Raw genomic sequence first — 18,572 nt, forward strand, 5'->3', positions numbered from 1 at the left:
GTTTTAAGGTCTCCCTGTTGTCTTCCAGCTAGAGCATAAACCCCCTATCTCTTATCTAGTCCCTTCCTCAGTGTGTGTGTGTGTGTGTGTGTGTGTTAGCTTACACAAGCATTTTGCAAGCTGTTTTCTTCCTCTGCTTCTGAACACCACCCCCCCCCACACACACACACACTCCCAGCTTCTGACGTCTGCCTCACTTATCAGAGTCCGTGTCCTCCCAAGCCTGCCCTCTAGTGGGGCAGTTTCTGGCACATAAACTCCCTTGCTGTAGTGCTCTGAAATGCCGTCAAATTAACCTCCCTTTCATTCATCCCTCAGCTTCCCCACAACCCTGACCCCACCCTGTGAACTCAGTGGGACCCTACTCAGTTCATATGTACATCTCTCAGAGCAGGTAGGCCAGTTCCTTGTCCATAGATATGGTTCAATTGAACTACTATGGAGAAATTGTTTGAAAATGTCTTTCTGATTTTTAACCTTTCTTGGCCAATTCTCCTTTGAGTGAATTTCCCCGGCTCTTTGGTATTTTGTATGTGAGCTGGGTGGCCAGATACTTAGTCTATGGTGTCTTATATCTCAGTGATCAAGAAATGACATTCTCTTAGAGCCTGGCATGTTGCCACATCCGTCAGTCACAGCATTTGGAGACAGGAGAACCACCCATTCACAGCCAGCCTCCTCTACATAGCAAATCTGTGGCCAGTCTTGGCTACCTGAGACTCTGTCTTCATAACATTTCTATCTTCCATAATCATCCCATTTAGCAACCCTCCACCCACCCAGAGCCAAGGTGCTGTGGTAGCTGGGGTGTTATAAGACAGAATTCCAGAGTCTTTCGTCCTTCCAATGTTTAGATCTGCTATCTCTGGCTGTTTTTTCAAACATGTTTTGCTTCCCCACTGTGAAACAAAAGTCAATTCAGAGTAGCTAGAGGGAAAACCTAGAGTGTTCTCTGCCTTTCCTGCCAACAACTAGATTTTCAAGATGCAGTTCCTAAGTCAGCACTCAGAAGGTAGAGGAAGGAAGAGTTAAAAGCCAGCATTGGCAACGCAGCCAGTTCTAGGCCAGCCTGGACTACAGAATCTGTCTCAAAAGAAACCAAATCTAAGTGGGAGGGGAAAAAAACCCAAACCAAACAAAGTCGTATTTCTAATTAGTGAATGAAAATACTTGTTTAATGATCAGAAACCTCATTCATTTGCATCCTCCTCTCCCTCCCTCCAATTACCTCGAGGGGATATGGCCCTTTGAGCATCAGCGTTGTCACTTTTGTGGCAAGAAAATAGGAATTAGAGGAAGCCAATTCGGAAACCTCAAAGAAGAGGAAGTGTCTCTGGGCTGAAGGGAAGGCCGCTGAGTCTTATTTCACCTCTGTTCTTGACACTCCTGGTGGTCCCCCACCCACACGCCCCAGACAGGAAACAAGGTCTGGGATGAACAAGGGAAAGTCTAACAGACTGCAAGGTGCAGGACCCACCGCAGCTGTGACAGTCTCAGTAACTGATTGATGTTTGCACTTCCACAGTGCTGCCGTTTATGGCTGCAGCTGGGCGGTATGGGGCAGGGTGGGTAGGAAGAGGCCGCTTTCACTTCTGAGTACAACCAAGCGCACTCAGGTCTGCAGTTCTTGGCTTGGTGGTTTACTGGGAGTAGAGCGTATTGAGCCTTATTCACCAACACCCTTTCGAAGCAGAGAAGCGGAGTTCAAATCTAGTAATACCTGGCTTTATTTCATTGTAGTAATTCATTTGATTTTTACTTTGCCTTTGCAATAGAGACAGAATGCTCCTGTTTGAGAGAAGATAACTACTGACCACAGTTGTGGTCAGTAGGGGGTGGCCTGTGGCAAGGCTCAGAGTCAAATGCTGTTTCTGGTACTCCACACCTTGTGCTCAGAGCCCACGACTTTGCCTCTGTCTTCCCTAGCTTGCTTTCACTGTCCTCTGGAGCTCTGAAAGGCTTCCTGTGTTAGCATGTCTAAGGGAAAGCAGTCTATCACAAACCACCAATGGCTAAGACCAAACCAGCTGGGGTCTTCCAGCATCTGGGCAGCCCAATGTGATTTCTCAAGGAATTCACAATCTCTTTGGCTTCTAGAAACTTCAGCTGAGTGCCGGGTCTTCAGTTAAGGTGGTCTGGAAAAATAAGAGCAACATCACAAGTCTAAGGTGTTACAGTGAAGTTATAGCTAAAAATCAAGGGTGAGCTGCAAAACCGCAGGTCTTGGCTGTGTTAGGAGACCGTGAATGGTTATAGTCAAATGCCCGGGTGACTGAGCCAATACAATTCCCTTTCAAATTAAAGAGCAGCATTTAATCATTGTTGGTAGTTACTGAGAGAGTCCAGGCAGGGAACTGTGTTGACTGGTAAGGAAGGAGATGGCACAGAAGGGAAGTAATGATACATGTGTCTGCTGTATTGATAGACACAGCATTGTGCCACCACAGAGGTGGGAGCCACACCCTATATCATGGACGAGGGGAACTGGGGGGCACTGCTGTAGATTGGATGTTTTCAACATCTACTTTTACTGATGGTTCTTAAATGCTTTAACCTCCTTCCTAGCCCATCACCCACCAGAGGTAGTGGGGAAGAAAAAATTATTAAGATAGAGGGGAAGTGGACCTGTTTGGGAATGGTTCTTTAGAGCAAATCCCATCTGCATTGTCAGGAAACGAGTAGGTCAGTTCACAGGTCAGCAGCCGCAGCTCAGTCCACTCGCAAACACCAGCAGTCCAGGTCGGTAGTGCGGATAGCAGCAGCCGTGGCACCACCTAGCAGTAACAACCAGGCCTCAGCCAAATCAGCCCAAGTCAGCAGGAGGAACAGGACCGACAGGAAGGCCAAGAGCAGTTCTTTGCTGTGCATCTCTCAATGAAGTTAAGTGTTGCACAGCTAGCTCTATAGCAAGCCCCCCTCGCTGTTCATTGAGTCCTATTTATACCCTCCAAACATTGCGTGACCTTCCTGGGTCTTGCCTTAGCATGTGAGTCTGCATCAGCTGACGTCACTTTGCTAATTGGCCCGAGTCCTCAGAAGCTGCAAGAAGATGCCAGCAGAGCACCAGGAGCGTTGGGTGTGTTTCTCTCTATGGAGTCCCAACAAATGCAGCTCAACCACAAAATGTAAGGCAGACCAATAAACACATGTGTGTCGTTAGCGAAGAGTCCTTCATCACGTGTCCTTTCACATGCTTGCTTTAGCGGAACATCCTTCCACTTGTGTCTGCTTCAGTGAAATGTTCCTTCGTGAGTCTGCCTTAGTGAAACATCCTTTCACTTGTGTTGGATTCAGGAAGACACTCCTTCACGTGTTTGCCCCAGCAAACGGTGTCCGACACAACTGACTTTCTGAAGAACCCTTAAGTTTTCACTTCACACTGCTATGTTGGAATCCTGTCACATAGGAGTGTGAAAGCTTTATGAGTAAAAATCTAAGGAAGTTGAAGCTGGAGGGATGGCCCTACTGTTAAGAGCACTAGCTGTCCTTCCACGTGTCCTGGGTTTGATTCCCAGGACCCGAATGGCAGTTCTTGACCCTCTTGTGACTCCAATCCCAGGGGATCCAATGACTTCTTCTGACCTCCTTGAACACTGTGTGTACTTAGTGGACAAGCATACATGCAGGCAAAACATTGGCACACATGATTTTGTCATAAAGTATGAAATTAACATGTTTCATAAACTACATCGCAGTCCACCTCTGATGTCTCATTTGGCCCTCTCCTTTGCTCACAGATTATGGGACTGGAGTACAGAGAAACTGCCTTTTCTCCCTTACAATACCTATCAGACTTACAGGCTGCTAGCTATTCAAAAATAGCTATTGAGCTGCAGGAAGATCTGCTGCTCAGACATGAACCAGGGAAAGCGTTGTTTTTTTGTTTGTTTGTTTGTTTATTTTTGTTTTTGTTTTGTTTTTTTGCTTTGTTTTGTTTTTAATGAGAAGACTCAGAGAGAGAGTCTTGTCTTCAGGCAATCATCTGGGGAGACATGGTTGATGAAAGTCTGGCTAGGGAGCTGGACAGAGTCCCACCTCTCTCTCTCTCTCACTGCTCTGGGCAGGTTCTTGCATCCTGAGATCCTACTCAAAGCTGCCTTTAGGGCTCCTTCAAAGCAAGGAATCCCAGGTCTCCTAAGACTCTCTACTGTGGTATATTCAAATTCAGAAGACTTTGTATTTTAACACCCACGAATATCACACGGAACCACAGACCTCATTTTTTTCTCTTATCACAGCCTCGGTGAAACTACCTGGAGAGCATTTTAAGTTATGGACTTTTTGTGTTTGTGGGTAGGCAAGAGTGAGCAAGGGTGGGGCGGGAGGATTGGCAGAAACAGAATTGGGGTCTTGCACATAATAGACAAATCAGTCTCCACTGAGCTATGTCCCCCATCAGAGCAGAATTCTCACCTTGCCTTGGAACACCATGTGACTCGGCATGTCACTGACACTTTGTACTTTGCCTTGTGGGTAACCCCTACCTCCCACCTTCTCCCATCCCCAAGGAGAGTGTGGGCTTTGCCAAACAGAGGCCCTGCAGAAAATTTTCCAAGACTCACGAGATGTCAAGTCATTTCTAAAACTTTTCAAAAACCCAGAAAGTCATTTCAAAAAGTCTGACTTGGTGGCCTTGTAGAGGGGGAGAGCAAACTTTCCACAGAGGCAGCAGGTCTGCCCCACAGGCTTGTGCTAAAGCAGTAGGAGCCAGTGACAGCTCCTGAGCCAGGGGAAGTCCACTGGGCTGAGTGGGCTAGCTGCTGCCCAGGGCATGCATTATGAAGTCTGCTTCCAGGGGATTTCCCTTTGCAATGGAACCAGCAAAGTTTCGTCTTTCTGAGAGATTTCCCAGAGGAATACATTTGACTGTGTGGAAAAACCTCAAATGTAGATTTCTCATTTAGTCACAAGTCTCTTCAAATAAGGAAAAATAAACACAATTAGCTCAAGTAGGAAGAATGTATATTCTCTGAATGAGCTAATGCTTGCCTCATGCTAGGCCCTCTGCTTTACGCCATGGAGTAAAACATGTGGCTCCTGCCTCATCTAAGCTGGGGTCTAATCCCAGCTTTCAGCATCAGTCCTGAAAACCAAACTGACTGCTTCAAGGAAGCATACTGAAAAATGCGAAAATATACCATCCCAGGCCATATATGTTGCCTTCTCAGCCCAGTTAAGTGCAGTCTCCCAACAGAAGATCGATTCGGTTGAATCTGTGAAACCTCATGGCCAGTAGGGTGTGTGATTTGCAACATCCCACCATTACAAAGTAATGGGAACCTAGTCATGTCTACTTGGGAATCAAAGGGTTATGGCTAAGAAAACATTTCTCTGTTTTACCTTTCTTGCTACAGTTTTCAATTTAGTGTTAACAGTCATTTATTGACTATTACGAGCAAGTGTTATTCATACAAGTCTTTAAGTGAAATCACACAGCCGCCAATAACTTCCAGATGGCCCGCTTGGACCGGAGACACAGTTCAGCAGTGGGGTGCTTACCTAGCATGTTGTGAGACTCCAGGTTCAATCCTCGGCAGCCACTGAAAATGAATGAATAGGGCTTGCTGGAAGCAGTGCAGAGATAACAAAAGTGTTATAGGCTAAGAAGAGCCCTTGTTTAACTGTGCAGTGGCTGAAATTAAGAACACGGGGTGGCGGCATCATCTGGCCCTGGGGACGTCACGGGTCCAAGATTCCAACAACTGCCATGCACACTAAACCTGTGGTGGTAACTGCTGTACAGAGAGTCAGCACAGCACAGACAACTTCACTGACTGTGATCCTGGTAACTGCTGTACAGAGAGTCAGCACAGCACAGACGGCTTAGCTGGCTGTGATCCTGAGGCAGAGTCCCTGCAGTTCCTGTCCTGTACATTTCTGACCACAGATACATCACCAACAGATGGCAGATGACTTCCGAGCTGCTTGGCTCTAATTCTTCCACAACAAAGTTCCTCTGCTTTCCTTCCAGCAGTGTCGTTAACAGTCCAACATCCAGAGCATGAATTATTCTAGTTACCCATTGTCTTTATTGTGAGCTGACTATAGTTAAATACACTCCCTTTTTCTCTTTTTAAAATAAATTCTCTTGAGGTTTCAAGTCAATAAAAAAATACGGATTTTTATATAGTGGCCATGAAAAGTACAGAGGCAAACTCGAAGACTTGGGCTTCAATAAGCAGAGAGGAGCATAGGTGGTCCTCACAGTAAAGGAGAGCTTGTAGAGTGACTGGGCCATGGAGGCTGACGCAGAAGAGGCCAGACTGTTAACAGCCCTGCCCCTCATCTATATGTTAGTCTTCCTTCAGCAGATGGTGGGGACCCAAAGGAATCCAGGCAGAGAAGCAACTTGAGATGTTGCTCTAAAAAAAATTGGTACTGAGAATCGATGGATCAACAAGAAACTATTGTGACACGTATTACATAACTGGGAACTATTGTAAGTGGAATTTAAATTCAACTTTAAATAGAATACTTTTTAAAGTGTGCATTTACATGAATATGCCATGCGTGTGTGGGAACCCTCAGAGGCCCTATACCCTGAAACTGTAGTTACAGGTGGTTGTGAGCTGCCCAACATGTGTGCTGTGCATCTGACTAGTGCACTGGGTCTGGAACTACAGGACCTCTGGAACAGCAAGTGCTGTTAACCACTGAGCTCTCTCTCCAGCCCCAAGGACTGAGCTATCTCTCTAGTCCCAAGGGATTTATTCTTATTTTATAAGCGCCAATGGATTAAATATACTCGCTCAGCAAATATTGTTTTATATATATATGCTAGGTATTGTCCAAGTTAGGCCGTATCAGTGAGCGATGTGGAATTTTTGTCTTCTTGGCACTTAGAGTAAGAATGGAAGGACAAGAAGTAAGTAAAGGGTTTTGTTTTGTTTTGTTTTTTCCTGGCTTTCTGGGTGTGAGCAACAAAGATTGTGGAGACACCTTGAACCAGGTAGTATGGGAAGTCCTACACAGGAGCCAGAACGAGTGCCACGGGTTTCTAAAAACAGCAGAGCTACAGATGAACTGAAGAGTATCAGGACAAATGCTTCTCAGGCATTGTGAGGCCTAAGTCCACCCCTGCCCCAGGTTGTCTGTGTGCATCCCGGGGGACTGGGAGCATCACGATGGGGCCAAAGCCTTGGCCATCTCCACATGGACAGTGAGGTGCTGAAGCTTCACACGAGCAAGAAACAGGGCAGGAAGTTGGCCAAGATGTGCGATGCCCTTTTGGCCTCCAAGTCTCTGATCAAGTAGACCCCAATGTCCTGGGCCCAGGCCTAATTAAGGCTGGCAAGTTCCCTTTCTTGCAGGCACAGAGTGAAAATGCCGGGCTATATTGACGAAGTAATGTCCACAACCAAGATGGAGAAGGTGCTGTGCCTAGTCGTTGCTTGTGTGAGGATGAGAGGTCTAAACATCACCCACCGGGATGTCCATTTCTTGGGCCATTACTCAAGCTCTGGTAAAACATCTGGGTTTTATTCACCAAAAGCCCGGTGCCTGCCTTAGAACATGTCCTACCTTAAGGTAAATAAAACTAAGAATTATATAAGGAGCCGACTAAGACATCAGGAGCAGAGAGAGGAAATGCTGAAGACTGCCTGCTGTGAGGTACGGGCTCTAAATACAAAGAGCAGGAACTGGAAGGAAGGAGATGAGGAATTCTGGCTTTGCCTATTTTGGGTTATGAAATGTCAGAGGCTACTAGGGAAAATTCAGCTTCAAAGGAAAGTGCGGTGTAAGACCTAGATTTGAAACATCCAGATACTAAGGAACTCAAGGAGGGCATCCCCTAGCAGTCTTACAGAGAACTCCTTATCTGTGACTGTTCAGGCAAACTGTGGGAGACTGAGAAAAGGACGCACAAGGTCAGGAGTTAATCCTAATGTAAGGACTGAACTAGAAGCGAGGGACAGCAGCTCTTATCAGTGCACTAGGGAATTGGAGCTGGAAAGCACCGGGTGTTCCAGAGCGGCTGTTTACATGGACTACTTTCTTAACCCACGTTTCAGTTTAGGATGTTGTACACCCCACTCCAGTCCCAGGCCCCCTTCTTTTTCCTGCGTAGCCTTATTGTGTCCTGAAACTCATCCTGTACACCTGGCTAGCCTTGAATCCAGAGGTCTGCCTCTGCCACCCAAGTGCTGGGACGAAAGATGCTCCCCACCACACTAGGCTTATTTTTTTAATACTTCACTTTCTAAAAGAAGAAGAAAAATTAACTCGAGAAATTAAAACTTTCTTATGAAGAATCTCTTCAAATGTTTTGCTTTAAAATAAGTGCTTTTAGAGAGAATACCACAGATCTGAGTATTTCAGTATTAAATCAGTAAATTGTTACAAATATTGGTGTGAACGAAACTTTTTTTATCTAGGGGAAAATTATGCCTCAACTTTTAGATTCACCAAATAGGAGTTGTGTCCTGGTGTGCACTATGTGTAGAATTTTAGAGTTTGAAAAACCAGTTTTCCAGGAGCTATTTCACCGACTTGGAATTACTCTCCAGTATTCAGCCAGCACAGCAACACAGGAACCGCAAGTTCCCATTACTTGTATCTCAACTTCAACTTCACTTTTAAGGCAAAAAAACAAACCAAACCAAAACAACATCAACGAAAAACCCTGGGCCGCTGTCCAAAGAAAAGTCTTGCCAGACTAGAAGAAAACTATTGTTATTTCCAGTGGCTTCTTCCATTAGCCCTCTTTCAGGGCTTACATTTAAGGGTGGCTGCTGCTCCCCCAAAACGTAGGAAGAGAAGTGGCAAGTGAAATGAAGTTAGGAAGAACAAAGCCAGAACTCCAGTAAGACAAGATAGCAAGTACAGGCGCCAAAACTGACTATCATACTGTCTCCTGAAGTCACAAGTAGGCAAATCACAACTGCGAACTTCCTCTTTTGGACAATATGTTCTCCAGAATGCACTAACGGCCGCGACCCAAATCCACCACCCAAAAGCACACCCGACCACAGAATGAGCTCGGGGCCCCGCCCACTTAGAGGCGGTGCTTTGGAACTCCTCCACTGGAACCCACCCCCGCCAGTACCTTACCAGAGCGGAAGCAGCTAGGCCGGTGCTCCGGAAGCAGTAGCCATAACTTCCGGGAGGGGCTTGTGTGCCTGGTGTGTGTGTGTGTGTGTGCGCTACGGGGTGTAGACTGTGTCTGAAATAGCGGGAACGCCATGTCCCGTGGTTCCAGCGCCGGTTTTGACCGGCACATTACTATTTTCTCTCCCGAGGGCCGACTCTACCAAGTAGGTGAGTGAACCAGGGCCGCCTGTGGGACATCCGAATTGCTCTGTCATGCTTCGGCCTGGAGCGAGCAGACGCGACCCAAGTATAGTTTGGGGCTTGAGGAAGGGCCTGAGCCAGGAAAGCAGAAGGATCGAGGTCGGGTTCACCCTCGTGTTCTCATCCCGTCTGCAAGCAGGCTTTGAGACAGAAGCTAAAGCCTGGCTCTCTTCAGGAGTGCCTTACTGTCCAGACACAAAGAATTAGGGCATTGCACTGTAATGCCTGACTCTGACTTCCGGAGGCCTCTTTAGCTCAGTGATTCTCAATGCTACGCCCCTTAAATTCATTTCCTCAACCATACATTTATTTTCGTTGCTACTTCAAAACTGCAATTTCTTTACTGCTATGAATCATAATGTAAACATGTGTGTTTTCCTATGGTCTTAGGCGGCTTTATGAAAAGGCTAGGGGTCGTGACCCACATGTTGAGAACCACTGCTTAGCTTCATTCTACCTGGAGTCTGAGTCTTCCCTTCGCTAAGAGTAATTGGTTCCTTAACCGTCCAACTAAAACACACATACACACACACACACACCCTCACCCTCCTTTCAATATAGACAGATGACTTGCTTTGTGGGCAATTCTGTACAGGTGTGCAAAGCCCTGTCAGACACTGCTGGTTCTAGAAAAGAGATAAAAGTCTGACAGCTTAAAGGAAGTGACAGAGAGTCAGACAAGTAACAAGAGGAGAATACAGGTTTACAAGTATTTGCAAAGTTCAAAACTGAGAAATAAAAGAACAGTAATAAACTACTCTTGAGACTGGCACCCGATCTTAACTCCCATGTGTAAGAATGCTTCTATAGTTTAAAAGCTGCTTCTCAATCTAGTTGAGGCTCAGTGTGTTAGTCTTTACTAAAAGAACAGCACTAATGGACAGAAACCTGAACTTGGCATCAGTTACTCTGTGTGTATAACAATACATTTTGGTAAATTGAAGTTGTGGCAGAGTTTAGGTTCCTGCCATAGAAAACTTAGTGTCAGAAGGGCTTGACATACGTCTGGTCCAGGATGATTTTATTCTAAAGTCTTTTATCTCAGTGTCTTGACAAGGAGGGCCGTGCTATCTTGGTTGAAAATCCTAGAATTGGTCTGTAAATGGAGTTCTACTCACCTATATGCTTTCTATATTAGATGGTTGTTTGAGGTGTTGCTTTCCCACTTTTACTCAGGACATGAGTTAGGCATTGCTGAGAAGAAGAAACTGAAAGAAGAGTGTGAGCAGGCAGTGTAGTGGTGCAGAGTTCAGGCCTGCAGCCACACCTGGATTTGCATACCTGCTGCACTCCATACGGCTGGCCTGGCAGCACAGAATCTTGGCTCAACTTCTGTTTGCAAAATTGGGCTAATAATTCCTTCTATTGTGTTTTGAGGATGAAATTAGGCACTGCATACATTGTTTACTGTGTGCTGTTAAATGTTGAGCATTTGGTCTAACAAGATGCCTGTTTGAGGCTTTGACTTTAAGAAAAGTCTGTTAAATTAGTTCCTCTGTAGGTAAGGAACCCCTTTCTTTGGGTCCATCCTTCTTCGTTTGTTAGTGAAGTATATTTGTCTAATCACAAATTATAATTACTATGCATTAGACTAAACTTTAGATTCCACAAAGACACAGCATCCAAGAACTATAAAAATGCAAATTGTTAACCTAGACAGCTGTAGAATAATATAACACACTGGAGTTGTGATAAGGGAAGGAAGGATAATTGGTTGTTCCTCATTTGCCATAGTGTAAGCATTTAATTCCCAACACCAAAATCAATAGTTTATCAGTGTTCAAGGAATAAATTTAAATTACACTACTAAACATAGTTATAAATATGATATATAATTTTAACAGTACCAGTTAGTAGACCTTTAAAGAAATAACACTTTGATAACAATTGATTTTTTTTTTTTTTGGCCTTTTCTTTAGACCTTAAAATAATAATTTAAAAAATTACATTATATCTATCCTCCCATGTAGATCCTGGAAATCAACTTAGGGTGCCCTGCTTGCTGGCAGGTACTTTACCCATTGAACCCTGAAATACCCCAACCTCCTAAGTGTTTATATGTGTGTGTATGTGTGTGTCTCTGTGCGTGTATCTGCCTGCCTGTCTGCCTGCCTGCCTATCTGTTTGAACTCAGGTTCTCTGTAAGAGCAATACACTCTTAACCCTTGAGCCATCTTTCCAGCCTCGGAAGTTTTTTTCCTAATGTGTGTATGGATTGTGTTTGTGTATAAGCATGTGTCGGGAATTGTAGAGCATGTACGTTTAAAGTTCAAGTTTTTAAAATTACATTGTATATGTTGTCTGTGTATGTGTCTGTGTGTCCATGTGCATACGTGTATGTCCATCAAAGGACAACTTAGGAAGTTGGTTCTCTCCACTCTGGGTTAGGAATGTAACTCAGGTTATCCTGTCTTGCTGTGGGTGTCTTTACTTGATGAGTAAAGATACTTTATCTTTCTGGCCCTGAAATGTTTTTTTTCCTTAATGTGTATATACAAATTGCATTTATATAGGTGTGTGTTAAGAATTAAAGGCTGGAGAGATGGCTCAGCCATTAAAAACCAGGCTCACAACCAAAAATATAAGAATTAATAGAGCACACTGGTTTAAAAGCTTAATTTTGTTCGGGATGTAGCTCAGTGGTTATAGCACCTGAGAAGAAGATGAGGTGGGATACAGAGGAAGAGGAGGAGACTGTTAATTATGTGTATGTACACACATAAATGTCTACACCAAAAAGTTAAAAGCTCATCACTGTTATAGTTTAAGTCTCACAGTCTTCATCTTGTGCCAGTTCCAAGATAGCTAATGAGACCACTTTTGAAGACACCTGTTTGGAAAACAAATATTAGGAAGTTGTGTGAAATGCTTCTGTAGCCTTCCTTTTAGGGAAGCAGCATAACATCTCTTGGTTTTTGTTGTTTTTTAAAGACTTATTTTATTTCTAATCATATATATGTGTGTGTAAGTCTGCATGGGAGTATACGCACTTTATTTAGTACAAGTATCTGCAGAGGCCAGGAGCATTGGAGCCCCTGAACTGAAATTTTGGTTGATTATTGAGCTGCCTGATGCAGTTCATGGGAGCTGAACTTGAGTCCTCTGCAAGAGCAGTAAACACTGTCAACTGTGGGGCCATCTCTCCAGTTCCTCGTCTCTTTTCTCTTCTTTCCTTTCCTTTTCTTTTTTGTGTTTGTTTATTTGCTCTGGGTTTTTGTTGTTGTTGTTGTTGTTGTTTGTTTTTGGGGTGTTTTTTTCAGCCCTGGCTATCTTGGAACTCACTTTGTAGACCAAATTGGCATTTTTTATTTGGTTGGGTTTTTTTTTCCCTATTTTTTATTGGATATTTTATGTATTTACATTTCAAATGTTATTCCCTTTCCTGGTTCCCCCTTTTTCTATCCCCCCTCCCCCTGCTTCTATGAATCCTCTATGCCCCCCCCCCCCCCCGTTTTTTTTTTTTTAATCAAACTTTACAGGCTGTTTGGATCTTTCATTTTAATTTTGCAACAAATATTTATCTAGAAAGAGGAAATTATATTTATGTGCCCAATCTCAATATAGTATTTTAAACAAAAGTGCTAAGTCCAACATTGTGCTGCTAATTAGTAGCACCCAAGAATGCTTTATGTAAGCCTGATGTGTATCCAAAAGAGGAGGATGTGCTTCTCTGTTGTTTGCTGGCATTACAGTGTGAGCTGCTTACACTGAGCCATTCATTACCTGGTTTGTTTGCTTGTCTGAACTTTTGACGGTAGTAGACATAGTACCTTTATAGTTAGTATGCTTCCACCCTAATGTTATAGAAATGAGAAGTTGAAAATGGTAGGAAATGTAAGATTTGTCTTTTGTCTGGTGGTGGTGCACCCCTTTAATCTCAGCTTTTGGGAGGCAGAGGCAGGTGGATCTCTCAAGGGCAGCCTCATCTACAGAGTGAGTTCCAGGACAGCCAGGGCTATACAGAGAGAAACCAAGTCTCAAAAAACAACCAAACAAAAAGATTTCTTGTTTTATGTATATGAGTGTTTACATGCATATGTTCATATGCACCATGTACTTTTGGGTGCCTGCAGAGACCAGAAAAGTGCCTTGGGATTAGAGCTCTGGTGTTGTGAGATGCCATATAGGTGCTAGGAATCAAGCCCAGATCCTCTGAAAGAGCAGCAAGTGCTCAAAACCACTGCACCATCTTTCCATCCCAGCAATTTTCATCTTAATAGCTTGTTTTTATATTGAGCATAAAAACTACTGCTTGACGGTTTGTTTTTGTTTTTGTGTGATGTGTGCACATGGTAGAGTATATGTGCTGGATGCATACTCCCGCATTAGAAGTCATCCGTTAGCTTCCTCTTTCAGTTTCTACCTATTCCTTTGAGACAGGGACTCTCACTGCACCCAGAAGAAGGTTGACTACTGGCAATGTCCAGTAATCCCCCTGTAATCCTACACACACACACACACACACACACACACACACACACACACACACTCACACACACATACACACACACACACACACACATACACACACTCACGTGCACACTCACGCACACACACTCACGTGCACACTCACGCACACACACAGACATGCACATGCACGCACACACGCACACACACACAAGCATACTCAGGGGTTACAAGCGTGTGGCCAGGTCTGGTTTCCAGTGTGAATGCTGGGTTATTTGAGTTTAGGTTCTCATACTTACACAGCACTCTTTCCTGCTCCAATTGTTTTTCAGTTTGGAGAGGGATTGTGTGGAGGTCAGAGAAAAATTACACGAGTTACTTCTCTCCTAACAGATGGAATTTGGGAATCAAACTCATCTCATCAGGCTTGGTCCCAAGTTTTTTATCTGCCGGACCACCTTGAGGGGCTTAGTGATTGTTTTGTTTTGAGACAGTTTTGTTGTATCTGAGACTGGCTTTGATCTCGAGGCAGTCCTCTTGCCTTAGCTTCCCCAGGACTGAGATTACAGGCATGTCACCACATGTGGCCACTTTTTAATATGTAGAAAATGACAGTTTCAAAGGCTGGGCCTCAAAAAACAAAGTAAGTAGGGTCAGGTGTATTGATGCACACACCTGACAGATCTCCATGGTTTCAAGACTATCCAGGGCTATATCGACTCTGCCCAAAATAAAAGACCTGTGTAAAAAAGCCAAGCATGGTAGGTGTGTGTTCATGGTCTTTGTAGTACCAGTTCTGGGGTGGCTGATCTCTAGCCTAGAATACTTTGCAAGCTCCAGGCCAGCAAGAGACCCTATTTCAAAAAACAAGATAGACTGCCCTGAGAAGTGAATGGCACCTAAGATTCTTCTCTGGCTGGGTACAGAAGCGCGCGCGCGTGCGCGCACACACACACACACACAGTTCACTTGGATCTTTACTTTTTTTTTGAAGAATTTTATTATTTTAATTATGTGTGTCTGCATGTGTGCATATGAGTGTAGATGCCCATGGAATACAGAAGAGGGCAATAGAGCTCCTGGGGCTGGAGTTAAGGGAAGTTGTGAGCATCCTGATATGTGTGCTGATATGTGGGTCCTCTGGAAGAGCAGTTAGCTCTCTTAACTGCTGAGCTAGCTCTCTTAGCACCTATTTATATAATCACCTCCAGTATACACTAAAGTTCACTTGATAAATTTTTCTGTATCATTGTTTTATTTTAATTTTTTTTTATTACTTTGTGAGTATATGTGCTACAGTGTACCAGATTGTATTCAGACAGCTCTATTGAAGGAGTTGGTTCTTTGCGTCTGTGTTCTGATGTCAGTTCTGGAGATTGAACTCAAGTCAGTAGGTACCCTAGTTAGGTTTCCATTGCTATGGCAAAACACTATGACCGGAAACAACTTGAGGAGGAAAAGTCTATGGTTTTCACTTTGTGATCACAGTCCATCACTGTGGAAAGTCAGGGCAGGATCTCAAGCAAGGAGCCTGGACCCTGGGACTGAAACAGAAGCCATGGAGGAACATTGAATACATGTGTTTCTTATCCTGGTCCTTTACAAAGCCTCTGACTAGTGCTCAGAACCAGTGTCCAGAGTATCACTTAAAGTTAAGTTTTGAGGTTGTCTACTATGTAGCAAAATTTAAGTTATAACTGGGATTATAAATACTTTTTTTTCTTTTTTCTTTTTTCTTTTTTTTTTTCTCGGAGCTGGGGACCGAACCCAGGGCCTTGCACCTGCTAGGCAAGAGCTCTACCACTGAGCTAAATCCCCAAACCCATAAATATTTTTTAAAAAATATTTTCTTTTTTTTTTTTTTTTTTAGATTTATTTATTCATTTATTATATATAAGTACACTGTAGCTGTCTTCAGACACACCAGAAGAGGGCATCGGGTCTCCTTACAGATGGTTGTGAGCCACCATGTGGTTGCTGGGAATTGAACTCAGGACCTCTGGAAGAGCAGTCGGGTGCTCTTAACCGCTGAGCCATCTCTCCAGCCCTAAAAAATATTTTCTTAAAAAATATTTTCTGGGCTGAGTGATGGTGGCACATATCTTAAATCCCAGCACTTTGGAGGCAGAAGGAAGCTGATGTCTGTGAGTTCAAGGTCGGCCTGGTCTACAGAGCTATCGCCAGGACAATTAGTTCTGAAACCCTGTTTTAGAAAAGGAAAACAAAAATTATCTTCTGTATTAACACAGAAAATGATAGCTGTATTTCTGATCTTATCTCACCAAAGATGGTCATTATCAAGTAAACTGTGGGATACCAGAGCAGTTTACATTTAAGCCCATCTTTCAAACCAGAGAATGCATTCACATCCCCCACCCCCCCAGCTGGGGACTGAACCCAGGGCCTTGCGCTTGCTAGGCAAGCGCTCTACCACTGAGCTAAATCCCCAACCACTTGCATTCACATTTATAAGCACACATTCTGAAGTTTGTAATGAACCGAAAAGCCCTGTGTTAATTGGAAGTTACAAAAATTGTAGTGTTTTCTTTCCATTCTTTTTTTTTTTTGGTTCTTTTTTACGGAGCTGGGGACCGAACCCAGGGCCTTGCGCTTCCTAGGTAAGCGCTCTACCACTGAGCTAAATCCCCAGCCCCTTCTTTCCATTCTTGAGACAGGATCTCATCACTTAACCCTAGTTGCCTAGACCACACTGGGATTAAACTTCCAACTGGTAGACAAAATATCAGTATGAAACCTAATATCAAACATTAAAACTGCATGTGGTTATTGATCAAAAATCAACAGAAGTACTAAATCTTTAGAGCACCAGTTTTGACCTAGGAAAAGCAGGCATAGTGAAACAGTGCCCATAAAACAACTTTGAAAATAATAAGACACATTAAGATCTGCTGTGATAAAATTAAAGTAAAACTCATGTCAAAATTTGGCACTTGAACCTAATGAAAATTCAGTAAAAATAAAATTAGAAGAAATGAAGCTGGTTTGACTGGTTTATTGACATTTTTATTATTTTGACTTAACTTCTCTTGGTTGGCATTCTTCATCCCGTTAGCTTAACTAAGAATCTATGATAAATTATCCCACCTCAGCCAGACATGCTTTTAAATCCCAGCATTTAGGAGGTCCAGGTCAGCCAAAGCTACATAATGACAGTCTGTCTCAAAAATGGAAAGAGAATGTTTCTACATTTTTTTTAAGGCAGAGTCTCTTGTATCTCAGGCTGCCCTCAAACTCCCTGTACAAAGATGACCTTGAATTTCTGATTCCTGTCTCTGCCCACCAAATGCTAACATTCTTTCTAGTCACCACGTTCATTCAGTTGATCCAACATTTTGTGCGTACTAAACTAGCATTCTACCATCTGAGCAACATCCCTGAGCCCTCTTCCACCTATTTAGAAAAACAACAACAAACCTGTTTTGTTTTTCCAGAATATGCTTTTAAGGCTATTAACCAGGGTGGACTTACATCTGTAGCTGTCAGAGGAAAGGACTGCGCAGTTATTGTCACACAGAAGAAAGTACCTGTAAGTAACACTGCCCAGGTAGTCAGTGGCTACAAAATCCAATGTGGGGATTTTCTGTGATTCTTGAACAGAATTATATCACTACCAGTTCACGTTAGCACCAGTCTTGGTTTGACTCCGCTTGATTACTAATCACTGAAGGAACTCTGAGCAGCTGTAGCTCCTTTGACTGAGTTTATAATATAGAATCACAATAAACAGAATGAGATTGCCAAGTCCTTTGTTTCCTGGGACCGTTAATCCACAGAAAACATCTAGAAAAACATCGTCCTCTACCCCCTTGTGAAAGATTGGTTTTAACTGTAAAGTGAACAGAACATACGTGTCTCAGAACTCCTATTTTACAGTTTATTATTACGGTCTCGTGCTGTTGGTTTTTTATAAATATACGGAGGCTGTGGACTTTAAAGTGACATGGTGATTTATTTTGTTCATTAGGACAAACTACTGGATTCCAGCACCGTGACTCACTTATTCAAGATAACGGAAAACATTGGCTGTGTGATGACAGGAATGACAGGTAACTGCAAACAGTGCCTTCCTGGGGATGCAGTCTGGCAGTACTCCTGCCAGATTACGTTGTATTTGTGAACTTGTTTTTGTATTTATCGATGGTGTATGTGAGAGGGGTGCACTCTGTCAGGGCATGTATGAGGTCAACAACCTGTGGAAGTTGGCTTCCTTTACAGTGTGAGTTCTTAGGATGGGACTCAGATTGTCAGACTTAGCAGGCACCCTTAACTTGCCAGCCCTGTGTTTTCTGCTTTAAAGATCCCTTAGTACCTGATTTGGGGGTGTTATTAGTAGAGTCACTATCTTCCAAGGTTAATATTAGTTTATGTTTGTATAATATGTTCACTTGGTTTTTTTTTTTTTTTTTTTTTTTTTGTTTGTTTGTTTGTTTTTTTTTTTTTGAGATAATTTCTCTCCCCAGGTCTGTATCTCTCTGTTATTCAACTAGACTGTCTGGCTAGCAAGCCCTCAGGATCATCCTCCTATTTCCAGGGTACATATGCACGCACACGCACACTCACCCCAGGGTTACAGGTATATTGCCTACCTTTAACATGGCTACTAGGGTCCAAACTTAGGTTCTTGTGTTTACACAGGACTTTATCTGCTGAGCTGTCTATTCAGTCCCTACTAAGATGTTTTAGACTGCCCTGGTTGGCTGGTCACTTAGTTTAGTTGCCTGATTATAGTTATTTACTTGACTTAATGGCTTTTTGGTTGGGGTTTGTTTTTTTTGAAATAGGGTCTAGAACTCCACTGTGAGACCAGGCTGGTCTCCTAGGGATCTGCCTGCCTCTGCCTCTGCCTTCTGAAT

General features: G+C 43.5%; 1 protein-coding gene across 2 annotated transcripts in view; it reads left to right on the top strand.

Moving 5' to 3' along the window:
- Nucleotides 1-18,572, top strand: part of Psma6 (proteasome 20S subunit alpha 6) — a 30,962-nt gene that overhangs the window by 4,516 nt on the left and 7,874 nt on the right. The window contains 3 exon segments of one of the 2 annotated variants that reach the window (NM_017283.3): nt 9,122-9,258; nt 17,151-17,245; nt 17,684-17,765. In NM_017283.3, coding sequence (NP_058979.1) covers nt 9,183-9,258; nt 17,151-17,245; nt 17,684-17,765 — 253 coding nt within the window. In that variant the 5' untranslated portion in view covers nt 9,122-9,182. 2 annotated transcript variants of the gene reach the window in all.

Source organism: Rattus norvegicus, chromosome 6 (assembly GCF_021556685.1).
Source record: "Rattus norvegicus strain SHRSP/BbbUtx chromosome 6, alternate assembly SHRSP_T2T, whole genome shotgun sequence".
Taxonomy (NCBI): Eukaryota; Metazoa; Chordata; class Mammalia; order Rodentia; family Muridae; genus Rattus; species Rattus norvegicus.